Below are 23,997 nucleotides of genomic sequence, written 5' to 3'. Positions count from 1 at the left end.
TTTTTCTACTTACTTATTACTTATTATCTATTTTTTACTTTTACATATTACCCACTGTGCTTTCTGCTAACTCAGTTTTGGATCTTTTTATTTCTTAAAAGTGTCACAAACACACAACCGTAAACTGTATTAAACTGCATTAATAAAGTATGAAGAAATACAACTAGCTGGATCCAAATATTCAGCGGTGCCCCACTGGCTACTGAGGGGTAGTTAAAAGTGGTTAAAGATTAAAATATTCTTTTATTCAAGAATGAATCCTTTGTCTCCGCCACTAATATCTGCAACCTCAAGTAATTTCACATGCTGATCCTAAACAATTCAAGCTGAGATGGAATGAATCCTCTAAAAAGAGTGGGGTATTGTCTTCGGCAGATTGCAAGTAGCAGTTGTCACAGTGAAGGCACAATGTTTCATGCCAGCATTAATGTTTCTCATTCAAAGACATTTGGTTTCATCAGTCTGAATGGGCAAGGATATTGGAGGAACTCCACGGTGTCTCCATAAATAGCTGGAATTGACAGAAACAGATGTCGCCTATCAGACACCACATTTTTGCCCCATTTTGAGGGCTCAAAGAATCCCCCAAAGCCCCAGACAAATGGAAAAGCTATGAAATATTGAATCGAGCAAACTCTGTATGAGAAGAGCTGTGTAAGTGTGTGGTGACCAAAAAGAAAAAGAAAAAATCAGAATTATCCCGGTAGCCGCAGCTCACAAGCGTGTACAACTTTTATGTAATAAAATGTTATTGGTCAGAAAAAGTGCTACCATAATCCTTTTGAATCCAGTGATGGGATCAAGGAGCAGGCAAATGGAAGCAAAGATAAGGGCCGTGGAAAAAGACAAACAGAGGGTACATGGCAACAAGGAAAATGAAGGATCTGGGTAGAAAACAGCTGATACAAACAGGAACTTGTTGATAGGGGGAGAGAAATGCAATGGAGGTAGAAAAAAGGGAAATTCACTCTCATTTATGCGGGCAGAGCAGGAAGGGGATAACTAAATGCAGATGTTGGAGTCAAATAAGCTTTTTTAAAGATCAATGCATCCTTGGAGGGCCAAACATGTCTAAGATCCACATCTACTTCTAGTAATTTCTTGATGAATATCACTGTTACAGCTAACACGCCTCCTAACATGTTGAAACAATAATCAATGGACATATGTTCCCTGTATGGGGAGTTGAGATACTTTCCTCTTAAGAATTATAGGAGCTGGGTTTGGAAAGCAAACCAGTACTTGGTTGGATGCAATATATGTGGAAAATAGTCTCAAGGCAGTTCAGCAATAAATGCTGACTTCCCAGAGGTGCTCTATTTAGGAAGAAAATGAAAATGATGTAAGTATTAATGTTACTTGAATAAAATTCATATGAAGAAACAACGCCGAAGCCAAACTATCTCCTTTAAGCTGATTCTAAGCGACTTGTAAGGAAATGTAAAATGTTTTTTTGGGGTGTAGTGAATACCTGGCAAAGGCACTCAGTGTTGAGATTCAGGATTAGTTAGCATCAGGAAGAACACCTATGTGGTTTTGCCCTCACTTGCATCTGGCAAAACCGGAAAAGTAAGCAACCTTGGCTGACTTCAAACTGACAAAAGGGGAAGGAGCTTTCCAACGTAGGATGAAATCTGCATGAAAGTAATCAACCTTTTCCTCTTGACAATACTACTAAGATTTTTAATTGTGCAGGTAATACAAAGAAAACAACTAAGCAATAAGCCACACATCAGCACAGCCCAACTTCTCAGAACCTGAATACGGTCAGTCCTCAATTTGCAACCGTTCATTTAGGGACTGTTCAGAGTTACAACAGCACAGGAAAAAAGTGACCGACGACCATTTTTCATGCCTATGACCGTTGTAGCGCCCTTCGGGGTCACGTGATCCAAATCCAGATGCTTGGCAACTGGCTCACATTTACGACAGTTGCAATGCTCCCGGGGTCACGTGATCCTCTTTTGCAACCTTCCGACCAGTCAAGTCAATGGGGAAGCCAGATTCACTTAATAACTCTGTTACTAACTGAACAACTGCAGTGAATCACCTCACATCTGTAGCAAGAAAGGTCATAAAATGGGGCAAAACACACTTAACGGTCTCACTTAGCATGAGAAATGTTGGGCTCAATTGTGATCATAAGTGGAGAGCTATCTGTATGTGCCTTGTAATATTTAGACCTTTGCTTAATTATCTTTTGCTTTACAGTTCCAGGATACCTTGAAATACTAGGTATCATGTAAAAGAAACAGAATAATCTCTCCCTTAAGTGCAATATTCTTATCCACTGCCACTGTTAATCCTCTGACAAATGTAAATCTGCTTGATGAGGAACTAATGGTCCTGTTCCTTTAACTATTATTAGGCAACTATATCAGCAACCTCACCTACTCTTCTGTCAAGAAATGTTCTCTCACAAGTTTTGAAGAACATATTTTTAAATCCTCAAAGATGTCCACCTACTAAATTTAGCAACTAAGCTATCTACCTCTGTGATGGGCATTCAGCCTTGCTTACCACCCGGTACTTTTGTGTGTACTAAAAACCGAGGTCAACTATAGTTAGTGGCGACTTAGAAGACAGGAAGCATAAAAGAATTGTTCTCCACTTTAGATAAAAATATTTTCTAAACATCGCAGTCCTTGCAGTAGTTATGATCGGTTAATTAAACAGTGCTGTATAAGGAAGTGAGATATGAAGCAAGAAAAAAGTTCTCTGACTAAGGCAAATTCAGTCAACTGAATTCTCCTGGTGAACCTGAAATAGGAGGCAGTTTGTGAGAACTTTTAAAGATCGGTATTATTTCACTGAGATTTTGGATTTCTTTCCGAAAGGACCACAATTTTTAACTGTAATAGGAAAATAACTCTATTTGGGAATATTATGTCTTTGTTAATTAAAAAAATTCACAAAGTTTCTTAATCTTAAATCCATTCTTTGGCAAAATTGCTCGTTCCTTTCTGAACAAGTTGTGCGTGAATGTCCACCCAAGCCTACCCAATTTTGGTCATTAGAAACAAGGTCAGTAACAATGAAAGCCAGAGCGCTCCCTCAGTTTTCCTTGGAAGAAAGTCTTAGAGGTTAATGAATATGGGATCTCAGCAATTTGTCCCATATCAAGCTTTTACTCTGATCATGTTTAATGCTAAAATCAGCAATTTTAGCAGATGACTTCAATATATTGTATATGCGGTGCCTTTGTCCTTGTGGCAGAAATTGAGTTGGCAGAACATGCTATTTTTATAAGGAAATAAAATCTACTTGTATTACTAGGAATATATTAAGCTGAGATGGAGAACACACTGGGATATATATCATGAGTGACCAATCACTGAGGTTTGTTATATAATGATCATTTAGGAAGGTGAGTAAAGCCTAACACAAGTCTAGATAATTCCCTTATAGTTCATTCATCTATTAAGTCACCTTTTAAACTTTTAACAATGGATGATTTGCTACACTTAGTAGAGGTAAAATTAGCATTGGCTCATCGTAGAACAAGGGACTCATACATGCCAGTTTCTTTTGGTAGATGGGTGGCTAAATCAGTTTGTTTTATATAAATGTGTTAAATGAGTATGAAGTGATAGTTTTCTATTTTATGTTAAATTACTGTCATAAAGCAGACAATTCTAGATTTCTGTCCTAATTCGTCACCAGAGTTGTTCGCAATTTACATAAGATGGAGCAGATGGCATTTAAAAGACACTTCAAAGAAATGGGGGGGGGGAATCCACACATGAAATAAAGACTATTTACCTCTTTTGAACTTGGGGGGGGGGAAGCAGAAAAGTTCTGTGCTGATACAAAAACACTAAAAACAAACTAAAAGCTCATTTATAGCAGTTCTGGCTTGTCATTCTTGAGATTTAAAAATCAAGATCAACAAAGAATGGAGTGTAATACCTAATTATCTCGAACAATATTTAGCACTCTCACTTAAAAAGTCTCAGACGAATCCTCTAATTTTAAATTTAAGCGTCCTTCTACAATAATATTTTACTTCGGGGTGACAAATGTTCAATGTAATCTGTAAATTTTTTAAAGAAAAGATTTAAGAGGATGACAGTTCTTGGTGCATTTTTTTTTTAAAAAAGCACATTCCAATCTAATGTTTTCCACATGTAGTTCACCAGCAGAATCCTTACAATAGGAAGGAAATCTTTGCATAGCTTTATCAATTGCTCCAAGACAAGAATAATGATTTGATTATTAAAAGAACTAATTGTTTTAGCACACATTAGGGGGAAGAAAAGCTTTATCGTAAACTACAGGTAGTCCTCGAATTACAATCACAATTGAGCCCAAAATTTCTGTTGCTAAGTGAGACATTTGTTGAGTGAGTTTTGCCCCATTTTACGGCCTTTCTTGCCACGGTGGTTAAGTGAATCACTGCAGCCAATAAGTTAGCAACCTGGCTGTTAAGTGAATCTGGCTTCCCCATTGACTTTGCTCGTCAGAAGATCACAAAAGGGGGTCGTCGCATGACCTTGGGACATGGCAACGGTCGTTAAATATGGACCAGTTGCGAAGCATCTGAAATTTGATCACATGACCACGGGGATGCTGCAAAGGTCGTACTTGTGAAAAACGGTCATGAGCTGCTGTAACTTTGAAGGGTCACTAAATGAACTGCTGTAAGTCGAGGACTACCTGCACGGTAGGATGTTACCTCCAGCACTGGTCCAGCTCCAAGAATGATCTGCTCCACTCCACTAGCGAATCCCTTTTGGCTGAGAGCGGTGAGGTGATGAATCAGAAAATTGGTGCTCTGGGTTTTGCCAGACCCACTTTCTCCAGAAATGACAATACACTGGTTCTTCCGACGCAGGAGCATGGCGTGATATGCGACATCAGCCACGGCGTAGATGTGGGGCTCCAGCTTGCCCAGCTGATGATTATCATACATCTTGACGTATTTAGGGTTATAAATGGGAAGGAATTTGAACGGATTAATGACTATTAAGATGCTCCCGACGTAGGTGTAAATTTTTTCTTGCTTGAAGCGGTTCCTCAGGTTTTCTAAGAGAGTCCTCTCGTTCAGATCTGGCAGGGCGCACAAGTCGTCATAGTCCTTGTACTGCGGCTGGGGAAGGAAGCCACGTTCCATCATCCTGCGCCGTTCTTCCGTGACCTGCAGCCAGGACTGGAGACTGGCGTAATGGATCGACCCGTCTAGGTTCTTTTCCCGTAGAAGAAAGCGGTAGTCCTCTCCGCTCAAGCGGTTCTCGAGGGCCATCCGTGGCCAGAGCATCATGCGCTGGACAGGGCAGTCGGTGGGGTTGAGGATCCATTCCTCCCCACCAAACTCCTTCACTTCGGCCAAGACGTAGCATTTTGTTTTGTCCAGCTGCAGTTTGTTAATCAGAGAGTCTATCACCTCGGCAGCGGTGGACGTTTTCCGTGCAATGACAGGACAATAAATGGTCCCTTCGGCAATGCTCCCAGGGTAGATGTGTAGTGTGTGCTCTGTGTCTTCAAAGCGTCTTCTGCCTACGGTATCATTTCCACTCATATTGGACTTCTTCCCATCAGTAACTGCGATCCATCTTTAACAAGGCTAGATAAGCCATCATGGCGACAGTGCTACAATAAAAGAAGAAGAAGAAAGAAAATATTTTAGGGAGACTGAGTATTTATAGAACAGATGCAGAAATGGTATAGGGTTTCCTGCCTGAGCAGGGGATTGGACTAGATGACCTCCAAGGTCCCTTCCAACTTATACTTATTATTATTATTTCAATTATAAAAATTCGCTTCTAGAACCAGAAGTTGCTGAAGAGTTGGGAGAGAAGTAGAAAGCCTATGGAAAGTACACATGTTCTATCGCTAGATGGGAGAAGCTGGAAAGAGGGAATTCTTTAGCAAACCATTTTAATGAGATGTGGGTGTGATTAACTTACTTTTTTATTTTTATTTTGCCCTCAATAATTAATATGTTGATCTTCTGTAATCTGCTAGGGACCAAATTCATAGTCACTAGCATCTAAATAAATGTTGTATAGGCCAAAAGGTTGTGCCAACAGAGAACATATTTCTTTCAAATACTGATTTGCAACTTTATTCCAGTTTATTCCTCCATTATTCTGAGGGAATTATATTCTTACATTCACTATGAATTACCTACAGTGTTCATATAAACCTGATTTATTCTCATGTACAATAAAAAGGGATAAATGAAGAACAAAAATGTGTAATGTGCTTAGAAACTACTGAAAAAATAGAAGTTTTTTAAAAATTGAAATGTAGAATATGTTACATTGCAATTCTATATATATGTATGTAACGAGAGAGAGAGAGAGAGAGAGAGAGAGAGAGAGAGAGAGAGAGAGAGAGAGAGAGAACACAAAAGATACACCTATCATGCTTTTGTTTAACCTGGTGTATTTTGTATATTTCATTATATTTCTCCATACAAAGTCTACATCTATAGGCAATCTCTTCATAAGCAGCAAGTGTAAACAGGTCTTCAATCTACTGAGTGAAAGGAACCATTTATTTATCTTTCTAAAGACAGAATGTTAGGGCCGCCCCCTAAGGCCCCATCATAGAATTATTACAACACAAAAGAACATGAAGCAGAGAATCATGACGACAGGAAACTTATTTTATTTTAGTCAGCCCTACCAAAGTTTGCCCTCACACCCTGGAAACACATCATACACAGCGAGAGAAGGAAATTCAATCAGATTGAACTGGTGCCAGCTTGCCCTGACAGAACGTATCGATCAAAATGTACACAGCTATAAAAACTTATCTGCAAGCGACTGGCTTCAGGCTTCCTTCTATAAGAGCGTTTAAGGCGGCGATCCTGTCACAACTAATAACGGGTTGCTTTAGCTAATATGATGTGTTAGATCAGCAGCCCCCGCCGCCTTCAGTTTCAGACCAGTTTCAGAAGAAAAACTGTCTTTTCGTGGATCAGGGGAGGGGGTGGGATGGTTTCACACACAACCTAGACCCCATGCACGCTCAGATGAAGCTTCACTTGCTCCCCTGCCACTTGCGTGGCCGGGTTTCTAACAGGTCACGAACCAATACTGATCCGTGACTCAGGGGGGTTGGGGACCCCTGTATTAGATGCTTAGTTTAGACAAAGTTATTTGAATGGGGTCTGTAGTCAGGCAAAAAAGCAAGCCATTCCCCACCACAAAAGTTGAAAGGGGTCAGTGCTTGAATCATAAAAAAAATTCAGCCCAGAGATAAATTAATTTAATTTTGGATATAATAAAAGCCTGCATTTTATTCGTTACCTCTAATAATGTGCTCACAACTGTAAAGCAGTGCATGAAGGAGAGAGAGGGACTTAACATCTTGTTTGTTCAGGCAATGCAAAAGCACACTGATGCTATTGATAAACTCTCATCGAACAGTACATTGATTCTCCCTTTGCAGCAACCCTCCCCCACTCCCCCTCCTTTAATGAAGCAGCACGTGAGCTACGTAATTAAACAGACTTCCTACCAAAAGGAATCCTTCTCAGGGACAATCTAGAAAGACCATCCAGATTGCAATGGATACTTTAGTTTAGTTATTAAATTCTATGGAAAGACTGTTCGTGACATCCTGAACATTTCCAGTCCTCTCTACCCCAATCAACTGACTTAGGGAATCACATCACAATCAATATTGAGCCTGAGTGAAATGCAATAAAATAATAATAACATTCAACTCTAGCCAGTCATGCAAACATGCAGTTAGGTTTAGGTTATTTCTGAATTTCCTCTGCCAGTAACATGAAATACAGATCTTAAGAAGTCAATTAGCGCCCAAATAGTCAGTATACATTCATCAGCAATTCAACTACTGGACAGTAAGCCTTCAAGTATCAAGCAGCATTTATGCATGAGGCTAAATAATAAGTCAAAGCATTTTCTAGAGCAGGGGTCTCCATGGCTGGCTAGGGAATTCTGGGAGTTGAAGTCAACAAGTCTTAAAGTTGCCAAGGTTAGAGACCCCTGCTCTGGAGCAATGTGACCTTGTAAAAGCAAAACCCATCTAGAAACAATTAACTAGAAAGGCAAATTTGCAAGATCCCAAGCAGGAAGTTTTTATAGGCAGCCCTGCAGGAATAGCAATCTCCTGCTTCCCACACCACTAATAAATGCACACACAACACAAATGCTTAAATAGCATGGACAATATTAAATGTATGCATCAAATGACTATTTTACTTTTAACTGAATTAAGTACGTCAAGGCAACAGAATATATTAGAGTAGCATGATGAACTGAACCAACTTAACGTAGTCCACTTGGAGGCAATTTTTCAGGCGCCCACACTGAGATATATCTCATAAAGTAATCTACTACCAGTCTTTTTCGGATGATAACGACAAAAACTGAATTTGAAATTTATCTGATTTATCCTTCTACTTCTTTGCTCCAAAAGTCTCCAAGCCAAAATAATACATGGGAATCAGTGCTTGATTCTACCCATTTGGTGAATTCAACTGCTGTCATATTCGATCCCTGAATGCCGAAGGAATTAAAACATCTCCAGAAGAAATGTATTGTAAAGAAGCTGAGTGGATTTAAGTTTAACTGTGATATTCATCCTTGGACTGATCAAATGACTGAAAACTCCACACCAGAGTTCTAAAATAAATTGAATGTGAACTGGGTAAACTTCTAACAAAAATATACGCTGGTAACATTTCCCTCTGTAACAAAGTAGTAAAAAGCAGTCAGAAAATCATAACAAGAAACGTATCCAATAAGGATATTATAGGCCATTTAAAATCTGCTCTGAGTAAGCTGGTAACACAGGGACAGGTCTTGGTAAAAAAAAAAGTCAGCAAAGTTTAGCAAAGTTACATCATGCTACCTTAACTATGAAGAGTTTGGCAGTGTCAACAACCATGCTGATAAGATTTCAAAACACTTTACCAAAGGATCTATGTAAAATTAGGATTGGGAGAAGAGGTCATTTTATAAGTCGGCAGTGGTCAGAGAACTGAAGAAGTAATTGAAAATATATGCACAGATCACATTTTCATGATAGAAAGGAAAAACACCACGTGTGTCCCTGAAATAACTATATCGGAAACTATTCCTTTGAAATGACCAAAATTTAGCAGTGAGGCGGCCAAATTCAACAATTTCATTCTTTGAGTAGTTAAAAACAAAAAAGTGCTTTTACATACCAAATGTTCCAAAATAATGTGATGGATAACTTCATTAAAACCTTGGTCTCAACAACTGGCCGTAACTATTTAAACCAGCAGCCCACCGTACAGATTTGGAATGTCTAATGAAATATATTGTGCAATGCAGTACAAGGCAAAAAATTGTGCTGATTAATAGCAGTCATTAATAAGGAGGATCTGACCAGAAAATTCTGTATTGTACTGTTGCAACCAAACCTCTTTCTATGGGGGCAAGAGAACAAGCCACTGCTATTTTCAGACCTATCCTTAACGTTTTTCATAAGCCTATTTTTATTGCTGCCTTCTGAAATGCAATTCCCAACTTATCTAAAAGAAGAAATGGGCAGACTTTTGGTGGCTGGGACATCACACCTAACAGAGGAAGAGGTTAGGGCAGGAACTGATATCCCGATCATGCAAACTAGCACATCCAGGGCATGAAAACAGAATGGAATTTGCTGTTTCTTTTCCCAGTAATTTTGCCTTTTTTCCCCAAGGTACTTTGACAATGGCAATAATCCTTTATAATCACTGTTTGAAATGCAGGAACACATCAGTGCCAAAGCAAGCTCTGAGGCTACCTATCAAACCCTCTTTAAAGGTAAAGGTTCCCCCGCACATGCGTGCTAGTCGTTTCCGACTCTAGGGGCCGGTGCTCATCTCCGTTTCAAAGCCAAAGAGCCAGCGCTTGTCCGAGGACGTCTCCGTGGTCATGTGGCCGGCATGACTAGACACCAAAGGCGCACGGAGCGCTGTTACCTTCCCACCATAGTGGTCCCTATTTTTCTACTTGCATTTTTACGTGCTTTCGAACTGCTAGGTTGGCAGAAGCTGGGACGAGTAACAGGCGCTCACTCTGTTACGCGGCACTCGGGATTCGACACACCAAACTGCCGACCTTCTGATCAACAAGCTCAGCGTCCTAACCCACTGAGCTACCGCATCCCTCTTTAGATTTCCCAAAATGACTCGAGATACCACTTGCCCTTTTCTGGAGGAAGGGCAGAAGTGAAAAACTTCCGTAAGAATGGAAGGAACTATGTTATGAAAGGATGTGAAACATATACTGCAATTAAGGCAACCTAGAATAGTTTGAGCAACAGCATGCAAAAGTCCTGAAGCACACACTTTAAAGATTACCACCATTATCTCCATTCCAATAGAAATCTCTGATTTATTCCATACATTTTCCTCAACTTTGAAGAGCAACTGCCTCCATTTCCTTTCCACCCCAAAATGGTGGATCAAGGAAATTGCTTACGTCAGAATTATATCTACTGAAACTAAGTCACATGTCCTGCATTACTGGCAAGTCTGGATTTATTCCACTTCCTGAAATAAGCACGCTATTTAAAAAATAGGAAACCACAAACCTCTCCTATATAATTAGCATTTTTCTGTCTTCTTTAGACATCTCCTTTAAGAAGCACCTACAGTATCAACTGGGAATTATTTCCAGGGTTACAAAAGGTAACAAAAGCTACTCCTTTGCACATGAGTTTCTTGCACAATTGCTCACGCAACTAGCTGCTGCAGAACGTCTTTACTTATTTAACTTTAAACTATCTCCACTAATTAAATAATAATTTAAATAATGATAGGTGAAGCACTGAAATAATGCATTCACATTTGCAGTGTGTTTCTCACATATCTCTTTTCATCCCTGCTTCAAAAGTATGAGTCGCTCTACAAGGAAAATGAGCACTGTCTAATAATAATTTCAAGGAATTTGGCAGACAAGAAGTAACCAAACTCCACATTATTTAAACAAAACAGATTGACTATGCAATGAAAGATTACTTGCGATTCTAATGTTTGTTTGGGCCTTAGCGTTAATGTTTATTAAAGCAGCATTTGTAATTTTTTGTGTATAAAAATGGAAAGGTTGGGGTCTAAGAGTGATTATATGAAAATGCACAGTCACTGGAGGCCCCCACCTGAGACCTAATCGAACACTGACTGGGGCTTGGTGAGAATTTAGAAGGAATTAATCCATTAAGAACCAAATGCATAAAATAATTTGCTCAGCAGTACATTCAATCCATGATGATTTGAATACGTATCATGGACTGATAGTTGGATTTATCATTAAGTCTCTTTCTGGCTGCCGGGAAACGGTTAATCCACTTTTTCTAATCAAGTATAATTTTAAGGTTGCTTTCTATCCTATGTCCCTTTGTCTTCAGTCTTATATACTGACTTTACTTGAGGGTGGTTTAAATCCTTCTTCATCATGAGTTCGAGAAACCATCCATTTGTGCGTGTAATTCTGAAAGTCAGATGCTTCCTGTCACATGTTTGCTATGCTATCTAGCAAAGCAAAGTGCTTCTAAATTCAGGCATTTCCTCTCACAACCACCACCACCACCCCATGTTATTTCATTCAAATATTGTGCTGCCACTGCTTTTCTGGTTACATTTACAGAGGAACATCTTGAATAAGAGCACTTTGTGCACTAATGCACATTAATTACGAAATGGGAAATACAACAGTACACTTTTTGTAACTTGTGCTTCAGATTGCTCTAGGGTTGACTCAGCACAGTGGCGATGCTTTTCCAACACAGCTTATAGCCTCATCTCTTGAAAGAGTCAGTACTTAATAAACCATCTCGCGAACTATTATTCAGAGGACGGGAAAGAAATGTTTAAATAAATTTAAAAAAAATATGAAATAGATGAATGAAATGAAATAGATCTCAAATGGAACACTAACAACTAGAACATAATTAAGACTCTTTGTTAGTGATCTTCTATGCAAACAATCAAATTAAATCAATGAAATTATACAAATGCCAGTCCTGTCTCAGGTAATGTTACTTCAGACATTGCTTCCAAAAATACAAAATACGCACTCACATTATTCATCATCATTTATACAATCTAAAACAACGCAATATGCTTTAGAATTCATCTTTAAGAACATTGTGGTCACATTTGTTCTCGGCTATTTATTGTTCACAAGCTTAACCCTTGCTAATTATATTTCTGCAACATACGAAAGCGTGATATTGTAGAATATTACCATGCCAACAAAAATAGTGGTTCAATCTTTAAAAAAAAACCTGCACAAAATTAGCTCTGTTTTTCCTTGAGACGAAGCAAGTGCATTATGTAAATGCCACAGTGGTAAAAGATCAGATGCTAAGAAATATAGCCTACTGTTGTTTTTTTTTTAAAAAAATTACATTTATTCCCTTTTGCTGGCTGAGTTAGAAACTTCAGGCAAGTAGCATTTGACTCACCAGGGAGCTGCCAGAGGGGAAAGCACTGAACAAGCCATCCATTCAGTGGGCAGCCTGTTCTGTCACAGTCCACTAGTAATGGGTCAGTCATAGGGCAGATGCTACCCCTCAGCCTCAATTGGATGCTTGGCTACTTGGGTGTTTGTCAGTGTCAGCATGAACTCTGAAGGTCTTCTGATAAGATTGGCAGTCAAAAACCACAGTGAGATAGAACAGAGGTCCCCAACCCTTTGGACCCCAGGGACCGGTTCCGTGGAGAGATTTTTTCCGCGGACCGGAGGGTGCGTGGTTTTGTGTGCTGCCTGCATCCCCCGGATGGGGCTTTGCTTGCTTGTGTAGACCAGTTGCTGGCATGCCGCAACCGGTACTGGTCGATGGACCAGGGGTTGGGGACCCTTGAGGTAGAAGGCTTATCTTCATGCTACAACTATAACCTGGTGCACAGCTCAGCTAATTAAACCAAAAAATATGTCCATCAATAGCCACACTAAATGAAGCCACACACCCAAGACGGCGCTCAGGTACCCAACTTCATCTTGAGGCCATCTGCTGAGGCCTTTAGTATTCCCTTCATACGTGGATGAGGTGAAGACTCCAGCTTTTTCCATCATACGAGACAAGGTGAAGACACCAGCTTTTTGTCTTTCTCAAGGAAGAAATGACCTCACTTGCGTCCAAACTTGATAAAGAAAACAGAAGGGAGCAGCTGCTGTTGCCCCCTTTAGTCATGCTTCATATTTTAGCGTGGATGGGTGAAATTTGTTTTTCTCCAAAGCCCAATGCAGAGGCAAGACAGAAGAGTTGGTAGAGGGAACAACAAGAGGTAAGTATATCTTCTGGAAAGACAAAACTGCAACCTGGAGTCAGCAGGAAAGCTTAATCCTGCAGCAGTCCAATTTGCAGAATACGACTTCTATATGGAAGAACCACAATCATCTCTTAATGTTCTGGAAAAAGCCTTTTGCAGTGAGATAATCAGCCTATACATTTGTATCTTCTGGAAGCGGCAGGGAGGGGGAAAAAAGAAAAGAAATAACAGCGCAAATGGTGGAAAAAGCTTGCCAGACGTAGAAGCATTGCAGGACCATATGGCTATGAAGAAAAATCTGAGCTGCAGACAGTGTGGGCGTTGTTGCTCAGAAGAGTTTGATAACATAAGGTGGAAGTTTTCCCATAAGATAGGAGTGAACATTAAGGAAATAGGTGCAAACAACAATCCCCAGTTATCCTGAGAGATACCCAAGAGCAGGACTGTAGCAGCAAGGCCAAATAATCATTGCAAGTGAGCCCTATTGCAAAAGAAAAAAGAAATCAGTACATTTTCTACTTTGCACATATTTAAAAAGAATGGTCAAATTTATTTTGTCCAAGTTAAAAGGACTTTAAAAAAAATAAAGAGGACTAACAGCTTGAATCCTAGACTGAGAGAGAGAGACTGGCCCAAAATCACGCAGCTGGCTTAAAATATTCTGAAGTTTACTGTTTAGAATTAGACAGATAATGGAGCAACAATTTACACATTCATTCTGTAATCAATTTCTCTTATAATACCAACATTTTCAAATCAACCAATATAAGGTAACTAAGTTTCACAAGTCAATTATATAAAGACAAGGAATTGTTCTGCCAGGTAGCAAAGAAAGCTCTGAACTATCTTATAAGAAGACAAGAACAAACTGCAGCAACTCTAACAAACAGAAATACAACGTATCATCCATTCTTTCAATTTCTGACATTTGGCTAAGAATTTTTAAGATAAAGATGTTTGTAATTTACAAAACAAAAATCTAATTTTACTACTGGTCACAAAAAAATTGGGGAGAAACTAAAGCAGAATAAAAAACTAGAGGCCCACATTTACATACAAAATTGAGCACAAACCTGCAGAACTGAATGGTTAATAATTTTAAACAAACACGTTATCCTAAAAATGATATGCTAAAGATAATTATTAACTCTTTCTATAAGAAGACAGCGCAGCTTTAGTTACTCACCAATACACAAGTGATTACCCTTTAATTTTACATGCAATCTCCAACCTACAATTGGAGAATTTGTTAATTCCTTTTGCCCAGCAACAACAGCAACAAGAAAATTAGCTTGAAGGGCTGAATTCTTATGTTTAGGGATAAATCGTTAGCAAGCTTCGGGATCAAAATGTGTTCCCATCAGGGAGCTCAACTTCTGTAATTATGAAAAAAGAACGCCTGCAAAATTAAGAGGTCATCTTCAAAGGGATTCACCTTAAATATGAGAAACTTTTTAAAAACAACAACAACAACAACAACACTAAGCCCTGTTATTTAGACATACTCTGGAAAAATCTACCTAACACAGACCTACTATAGCCGAACCACAGCTACTCGCACTTCTGTTTTTCTTCCTCCTGATGCATTTAAAATACATCCAGTTACCAGAAGCTAGCAGAAAAAAAACACAGAACCTTTAAATGCATTACACTACAATCTGCAAAAAGGGATATAATCTATTTTTGGAGTAGAAACTCAAAGTAAGTCTAAGAGAAATTAGCAACAAAATACATGCGTTTATGAAATGCTACCCAGCTCGGTGAAGGCAGACTTAAATGTCACATCTGTGGGATTGGCATCCAGAACTGCATTTCATTACATCTCTAAAAAAAACGCTGAATATGTTTAATAGTGACATATGCCAATTAGAAGCGATAAAGACAACCCGGGAAGCTTTAGTCACGCCCTCCAAGAAGGGAAGGGGACAAGTTGGTATGAACAAAAAGATATGATCAGCAGCATGAATTAAAGGGTTCCTGGAAATTTGATCCTACCAGTTTCTCAGCAATAATATAATCCACAATCCACATTGCAACTCTACACATATTCTACAGTTTCTCAAAAGAGATTCTGGAAAATAGGAGATGGAGAAAAGAAGAAACAGTGTTGCTGGGTCACTGAGGGCTAGAAAGTGTCTAGCACGCAATAACAGAGGCAGCAATGTGAATTCCTCCAATCAGCATGTTTATTCGCAATTCCACCTTCTGCTTTCTGCCAAATAACTCTGAAAAGGCCTTAGTTCTGATTTATAGTGCTCTGGATGCTTTAAAAAGTATTTAACTGTGGGTGCTATCTTTCAAACATTCCAAATTCAGATTCTGAAATTTGCTTATACCCACCTGACAATTGGGGATGAATAATATTCTTACATCAGTTTTGCAAACTTCCTAATCTCGCTTTAAGCATGACGAGACCGGTTGTAAGAATTTTAGTTGAATCCGTCTGATTTTTTAATGTCCCTCAAACAGGGACATTAAAAAAAAACAAAAATCTGACCTTAAGCTTTCCAACACATCCTCACTTTCACAAGAGCGTATAAATGACTCTTTCTGCATGTGACAGGATATTAACCATGTCTTTGAAACAATGAGGACAAAAAAAAAACAAAAACCTTTTCCCCCCCCAGAAGGGTCACTGCACATTTTAGTAACTGTAATGACTGGCCCTTCCAAGGCCCAATCTCTCAGTTTAGGAACTGAGAGAAAATGAACTATAATTAGAATTTCCAATAATATTTTATGGGGGGGATAGGGAACATCTTCCCATAAATTAAACAGAGAATATTGTTGCAGGAGTGATCTCAACTATAGATTAAGGGGTTATCATAGATCCAAACAGCTATCCATGCTAACCGCTGGAAAAACCCACACGATGTGGGAAGGAAGTAGGACAGTGGGTACCCACAAAGGTTCCATGACAAATCCACTGGGGCAAAGCAGAAAAAATGGGAAACGGCTATACTGATGGACCATGCTAACCAAGCTGCTGAAAGCTTTCCCTTAACTTGCTTTGGAACAAGAGAAGGGAGGAAGTTTTAAAGCAAAAAAAACAACAACAAAAACTACAGTCAAGAACTCACTTCAGCTCCTTCCAAAGTCTAGAAAACCTTCTCAACCAGTCATCTGAGAAAGTACATTTGGTCTTTAAAAGCAAACAGTAACGGCTGTTCCACAGCTTTATTTTCCTAGCCATTATTATTATTATTTTTAAAAAGTAGCCATTTGTATAGTTATCTAATTCTTATCTCAAACTTCTGAAGACTGATAGGAACGTTTTGCTCCAACTTAATGAGATAGGAAAATACTCAGTTAGCTTCAGTAAAGTTATTTTTGCCACATTTTTCTCCTCCGTTTTTCCCCCCTTAATACACACAGAAGCACACTAGTGTCGGACATTGTGCGGAACACAAATCACAAGGTCCCTGAGAGAAGGCATGACGTCCGTTCAAGAAAGACAGGACAAAGTTAAAAAGAGAGCTTGAGGAGTTACTAACAAGAGACAGAGAAGTGGGATGCTGCCGCAGCCCTGAGAACAAGCACGCTAAAAATGACTTTGAAAGAAAGCTGCAAAATGAGATGATGAGGCATTTCCAACAGAAAAACCAATATTGGGGAAGAGGAGGGGACAACAGTTACCATTTTCTGAAAAGCATTACTTGGAATTTCATTTTGAAATCCTTCACTTATGCAAATGGTAAGCATTCATGTAAACGTTGCCCATTGACAATAAAATGAACTATCTGTCATTACTCAGCTAAATTCTGAGCCATAAGCTAACAGAAACATCACTGGACAGTCTCTAACTGACCCTGTCTTCTTTTTCTGGTATCTATAATTAGACCTAATTTATCCAGCCCGCACGCCACCAAACACATGCCCTTTCAGAGCCACACCCAAACAACTACTGCCAATTTCTGATTTATTTTTTTTACTTTTTTTTTAAAAAAAAACCACAGATTTGATTGCATGGCAAAGGGAGAAAAAACTAATAAATACATTATTTCCTGGAACTGGAACACATGCAACTTTAAAACAGGGGTCTTCAAACTTGCAGCTTTAAGACTTGTGGACTTCAACTCCCAGAATTCCTCAGCCAGCCTGGCTGAGGAATTCTGAGAGTTGAAGTTCACAAGACTTAAAAGTTGCCAAGTTTGAAGACCCCTGTTTTAAAAGATGCATTTGTTCTGTATTAGTTATAACACTTCCGCTTCACTATAATACAGTAACTATGAGTTAGCTAAAATGCCCACATTAGAAGAATGTTACTTAAAAAGAATGATTTAAAACAATGTAAAAAAAAACTTCTAATTTATTGTTGGATATGTGGAAACTATATCACTCACAGCTGTATCCCTAGGGTGCTTTTTAGGCCAAGGCTAACATTTGGGGCTTTGGGATTGCGCATCAGAGATAAACAACTGAACCGGGTTACTTTACCAGGTAAGCCAGGGCACAGAAATGAATCCAGTCACACCTAATTTTGATATAACTAAAATCAAATGATTTTGACGTGATTACTTCCTATGGATAAAATTCTCTTTGCTATCCCATTGAAATTGTGCCAAGTGAGAGGTTCAGAGGCCACACTCAAGGAACCTAAGGTCAACATAATTCTGAAGCTTGACTGTGCATGTTTGTGTTAAGCCATGGTTTGTTTCAACACAGTTTATTGAAAATACCAAAGTGGTTTTCCTCATACATAATGTAACACACAATTTTACAAACACAATAGCTGGCCTGACATATCATGAAAACAAAATTATTATGTAACAATGTGTGAATCAAGAAAGCAATTATATAAAGCTCTTAGCATCTTCTAAAACCTTATTGGGCAGAGTGCCTTTCTAGAATTTTAATAATCAACTCCTCATTTCTTCTCCAAATACAGGTCATGCGCAGCTTGCCAGATAAAGTTCTTTTTCTCAGCTCATTCAGATGGCAAAACTAATATTAGTGAGTTTAAATGATAAAAATAGAAGTTCATTGAAAACTGTAAAGACGTATTGTTGGTGGGACCAATTTATTTAAAACGGATGGATCTTTCTCCTTAGGGGTCTTTTAAAAAGGCCAGACAGCTATTCAATGCATTTCTTCATTGAATCTAGGTTATCCCAAATCTATTCATCTCCCATTCATATTTTATTTAGTCCAAGAACTGATGCTGAGGAACTTTGGGGGCAGTTTAGTTCTTCACTGACAGGAGAACCAAAGTTGATTACTGCAGTTTGAATTTGATAATTCTACGACCCATTGTATATTGTACTGATGTAGAAATGATAGCAGTGTTCCAACATTTGAGGGGCTGCCACAAAAAAAGAGGAGGTCAGCCTATTGTCCAAAGCGCCTGAAGACAGGACAAGAACCAGCGGATGGAAACTAATGAGAGAGAGAAGCAACCTAGAACTAAGGAGAAACTTCCTGACAGTTAGAACAATTAACCAGTGGAACAACCTGCCTCCAGAAGCTGTGAATGCTCCGACACTGGAAGTTTTTAAGAAGAGACTGGACAGCCATTTGTCTGAAATGGTATAGGGTTTCCTGCCTGAGCAGGGGGTTGGACTAGATTCCCTCCAAGGCCCCTTCCAACTTTATTACTATTACTATTACTATTATACTATTATACTATTATTACTATTATTATTATTATTATTATTATTATTATTATTATATTAAAAACTCTGTCACTGTTAAAAAATGTTATTGCACCAAGCTCTTCACTTCAGATGGGAATCTGATAGGGCACTCAAATGCAAAATAAATTAGCTGACGAAAATAACAAAACAAATACTGCTGTTCAAGTGATGCTGCATGTTATAGTAGAAGTTTTCCAACAGTAATGGGACTGCATTCTTCCATGATTATGTAATCTACTACTTCACACAAGTTCTATGGCACATGTCCAATAAATACAAACGGCTGTGATACTGAAAAGGACAGTTTAAAATCCACCGTATTTTGAATCATACTGCTTGGGGCTTGTAACTGCAACTTAGGTTATCTTGGGCACTATTAATTAATTGTGCCATTTGGTGATAGAAACTTCAGATCAACACTGGTTGTTGTTGTTATTATTATTATTTTAACCAAACTAGATCTATTGCCTTCCTACAATTTATGCAGTGTTTAACTATTTGTGATCAGCATGGATTATGATCTCTTTCCAAATAATATTTTCTTTCTGCAGTTCTGCAGCTCAAAACAATTTCTGGTTTAGACTGAGGCAAAAAAAGTACACTGAATTTAACTGATCATTCTTATGATTTCTCAAATAAAGGTGGGTGAAAGTTGCCAGGAAAACTAGCATCCTGGCTTACAGATATTCTCTGAAAAATCCATTGAGACGACCAGGGCTTTTTTTCTCATAGAACGCCCAGAATGCCCTTGTAGGGTAGGTAAGGTGGGTTGTATGACGTGTGAGTTCCGGCACCTTTTTCTTTTACAAAAAAAAAATCAATTGAGACAACCAATCGTATTACAGAACCTTCTTTTCCAACTTAGTTCTCCATGGGAACATTGCCAAGACGACTTGATAATGTGGAAAACAGCACATCGAAACAAAAGCCTGCAGAAACTGCAAGGGGGAGGTTTTAAGAGGGACATTAGATTTCCTGTCTGCAAAGGACAGCAGCATGGAACTAGCTACACACAAAAACTGGTCAGGTGCTCAGGAAACAGAACCGTGATTGATACATACAGGTTGGGAAGCAGCATTAGCTGAAGGAGCGGGCAAGAAAAAAACAACAACATAAGATCCACTTAGGAATCCTTTCACTCAAGATTCTGACCCAGTCAGTAGATGGAAACAGGGGTGGCTGCTCGGATCATTACCTTCACTGGAACCGGGATGAAGCAGGTATGTCTTATTAGACCTCTGGGCAGTACTTTCTACAGCAGCTTCTTCATGCAGCACCCAACAGCTGGTGAAAGCAACTTCATTCAGACAATTACGTTGCATTTAAAACTCTTTTAATTTGTATTGTTAGGGGCATAGCTATGAGCCCTACTTATAACTAGTCTCCACGAATGCAAGGGGACTGCTCCAACTGCTTCAGCATTCATGGAAGCAAGCTGGTCACATGCATAAGGACAATGGCACTTGGGGTCATAAGCCTCATGAAGGCAATCCCAGAGCATGAATTTGAGCAACTTCCCATTTCTGAATCTGCAGAGAAGTCCAACATTCATCATCCGATGATTAAAACAGCAGGTCCAAGTTCCAATTAGTTCTCATCACATTTTAACTAAACATCAGCTAACTAATGGGCAAAAGTGATTGTGGCTGAGGCATAACACCCTTTAAAAGTAAACAAAAATTAAACCAAGAAAACACAAAGTTTCAAAGTCACATTTTTTAAATCACTGGACTTTTTTAAAAAAAGTTGGCTCACTATGGAGTGTTTACAAAGTAAAGGCTTTTTCTTCCTTCTATTTTCTCCAAGCGCTACCAAAATATTGAAATATTTCTGTAAATGAGGACTACTTTAGAAATTATGTAAAGCATCTTCTTTTGGAACCAAGTAAAAATACTTGTTTTTAATGTTAAAACATTTCCAGATTTTTAAAGAGTGTTTCATTTGTACTAATGATACATTAAAAGATAGAATATATATCTGGAACATTCATTCATATAGCAATTACATTGTGAATTTAAGTGGGTCTTTTGATAAGCAATATCAGCCACACAAAAAAGCAGCTTCATTACGATTCCTAATTCTGTATCTTTAATACAGCAGAAGTATGTAATCACCAGAAATCAAGTTCAAATTGAGACTGACTTTTACCACAGCAATTTCAAAAGAGAACCTGAATAGAACATTATGATTACTGCATTTCCTTAAGAGAACTGATGATTTTTAAATGAACGCAGCTAATACATTAGTTTGTTGTATCTCTTGAATACTCACAAAATCCTCCTAATGTTCTATTATTTCATTACTTTTTTTTCATGTACATTTTTGATGCCAGGACTCCAAAAATGTGTCTTATGAAAACATACAGTAAATGAAATAAATTTACTATTAGTATATGAGATCCAGAAGATGCAGTTTTAAAGAAGTTGGCACCATTTTCCTGAAAAATTTAATGAACACGTAATGTATTCATTATAATGAGTTTGACACTACAGTAATCATTAATGCTATCAAATTTTAGTAACAATTTGTGCTGGAAGTTTGCACTTTGATATGGCCCAAGGGCTAATCAATAAAATTGTTGTTGTTACGTCAATGCTAACTCATTATTCACTTACTTTATTCAAATGGCTGAATTCATGCACACTTGAAATTAAAAAAAAAATCACACCCTGCCTGAGTCCAATAAACACAGAGCCACATGCTAACCAAACATATTTTGCACAAATGTGCACAAATACCTAGTGAGAAAAATATGAGGTTTTATTCATGTAATGCTGCATCGAATGGCCAATTCACCTTTATGGAATCCCTTCCAAGTTTTTCAAAATACTGCATTCATCCTCCACTGGATGGAGGAAAGGCAGAAAGTCCTCCTAATACAACCCACACTGCTGTGCTATTATTTCTTTTTCCTCCCTCTTTGTCACTAGTTCATTTGCATTATGATAAATCTGAACAGCCAAACTGTAAGGCTCCTTAAAAACGAAAAAGAGATTTAAGGAAAATAATTCACTCAGTGCAAGAAAAGTAGAGCACAGACATTGCAAGCATTAAAAAGCAGGACAAGAGGGGGGGGGGAGAAGAGAAACTGGCTGCAAGTGAATTTACAGGCTGCCAATCATTTTTGTTAATACTGCCAAAGATATAAATATGTTTAAATTCTACAGCACTGGAAAACTCAGTTTTAAAATACATTTTAAATAAATAATTCCACGTGACACACGGAGGAAGCAAGAAGATTAAGCTTCTTTTCCCATCCTGAAGATTAAGGCAAAGACTGGTGGATTTAGAGACTGAATTCATAAAAAGTCACTGCAAGCTCTGCATTAGCTACTGCCAAACCAGCACCCTGCAAGTATGCTTTCCGAAAGCTCTCACCTTTCTCAGCCAGCGGGACCCACAACCACAGCCATCAACAATCACAGTCACTGGAGTTTTATTCCACGGCAACAGTTGAGAACGGACGCGCCGGCCACGCAGTGTCATGCCATGTCTTTAAAGGCACCCCTTGAAGAAAACAACCACAGCAAACTGAGTATTTTCATTACAGTTAATGCAGGCATGCAACCAGGTTTAGCAGCAATATCGGACGAGCCTTTCACCAGTTTGACTAGAGACTGCAGCATTCCTGCCATACTGAAGGCCTGAGCCCGACAGACACAAAATCCTCACCAAACGCTGATGCCCCTGTTCCCAAATCAAAATGGAAAAAAAACAAAACAAAAACCTTCCTTTTGCGGCTTATCTAGTAAATACAGCAGCACAGATAAACAAATATTGCCATTAGAAAGTTTTTACACAGGAAGAGCCTGTTAAGGATGCCGAGCAGATCCCATTTCTTTTTTCTCTTGTGGGTTTTTTATATATATCTCTATATCTCTCTCTATATATATCTATATCTATCTATATCTATATCATCTATATCTATCATCTATCTATCATCTATCTATCTATCTATCTATCTATCTATCTATCTATCTATCTATCTATCTATCTATCTATCTAAATACCTCTAGACCTCCTTAGGAGAAGAAAGGATTTGGGGTGGGGGGGGACTTATTTCTCTCCTCTAGCACAGCTTGGGATTTTTTTTCCCCATCGGGGAAAATCACAATGCAGCTGCTGCAGCCCAGATTTCAACCTGGCACACCACGCAATGCAACAGCACAACCATCCTCTCTCCCTTTCTCTTCCTCTCCCCAACCCCCCTCCCTTCTTTTGCTTTTTTGCGGGGGGGGGGAGGGAAACCGGGGCTGACAAGGAACCCTCCCCAAAAGGATGATCTCACGTATAACATTCGCGGCGCAGGGAGGGGGGGAGGGACGGGGGGGAAAGTGGGGGCTCCCTGACCTTGCAAGGCAGGCAGAAGAAGGGGCGCAGGGAAGGGGGGGGCGGAGGGGGGGCTCCCTTCCAGAAGCCTTTGGCGGCCGAGCGACGGGGAGGGGACGGGGCTCCCCCAGGAGAAGAGCCAGCGCGCCAGCCTCGCCATCCGGAGCCGCCCGGAATGAATGAAGCCTCCCCGCGCCCGGCCGGCCCTGCAGCCGCCGGGTCCCCGCTTCCCCTGTCCGCGTGGGAGGGGGGGGGTCCGTGGGGCAGATCTGCCCAGCCGCCCCTTCCCCCCCCCGCCCGCGCATCCCTCCCGTCCGGATCTCGGCGGCGGCCCCGCTCCTCCCGCCTCGCCTCCCTCCATCCCGGAGGAAGCGGCGGCGGCGAGGCGTCGCTGGGGCTGCCCGGGGGAGGCGCAGGTGCCGCGGAGGGGATCGCCCGTCCGCTGAGGGGAAGCCGGGCAGCCCTGGGACGGGGCGCGGGGGGCGCGGGAGGGCCGGGCGGCGGGCGAGGCTCACCTGCGGGTCCGCCGCATCGCTCCGCCCGCCGCGCTGGCTTCCCCTGACTCGCGCCGGCGAGCGCAGCCCCGCCACCGCCACGGCCACCCGCCTCCTCCCCGCTTCGCTGGGGAGGAAACGCCGCCGCCGCCGCCGCCGCCGCCGCGCCTCGCCCCTCAGCCGCCTCAGCAGCCGCCGCCTCTCGCCGCCGCGCGCGCGCCGGACGTGCACGCGCGTGCGAGCCGGGCCCCGCCCCTCTTCTCCTCCTCCTCTTCGCCCCGCCCCGCCCCGCCCCTCGAGCTGACGTGACGCGCGGCCTCGCGCAGCGGCAGCGGCG

General features: G+C 40.2%; 1 protein-coding gene across 1 annotated transcript in view; it reads right to left on the bottom strand.

The window, feature by feature from the left end:
- Positions 1-23,820, bottom strand: part of MYO9A (myosin IXA) — a 91,383-nt gene extending 67,563 nt beyond the window's left edge. Inside the window, exons 1-3 of the mRNA XM_081337532.1 lie at positions 23,682-23,820; positions 22,216-22,344; positions 4,676-5,589 (exon numbers count right to left, since the gene is read on the bottom strand). Coding sequence (XP_081193658.1) covers positions 4,676-5,518 — 843 coding nt within the window. The 5' untranslated portion in view covers positions 5,519-5,589; positions 22,216-22,344; positions 23,682-23,820. The remainder of the gene's footprint in view (positions 1-4,675; positions 5,590-22,215; positions 22,345-23,681) is intronic.
- Between the last annotated feature and the right edge of the window lie 177 nt (positions 23,821-23,997).

Source organism: Vipera berus (genome assembly GCF_964194415.1).
Source record: "Vipera berus genome assembly, chromosome: 12".
In the NCBI taxonomy this organism is placed as follows: Eukaryota; Metazoa; Chordata; class Lepidosauria; order Squamata; family Viperidae; genus Vipera; species Vipera berus.
This window is presented reverse-complemented; position numbering and strand designations above follow the sequence as displayed.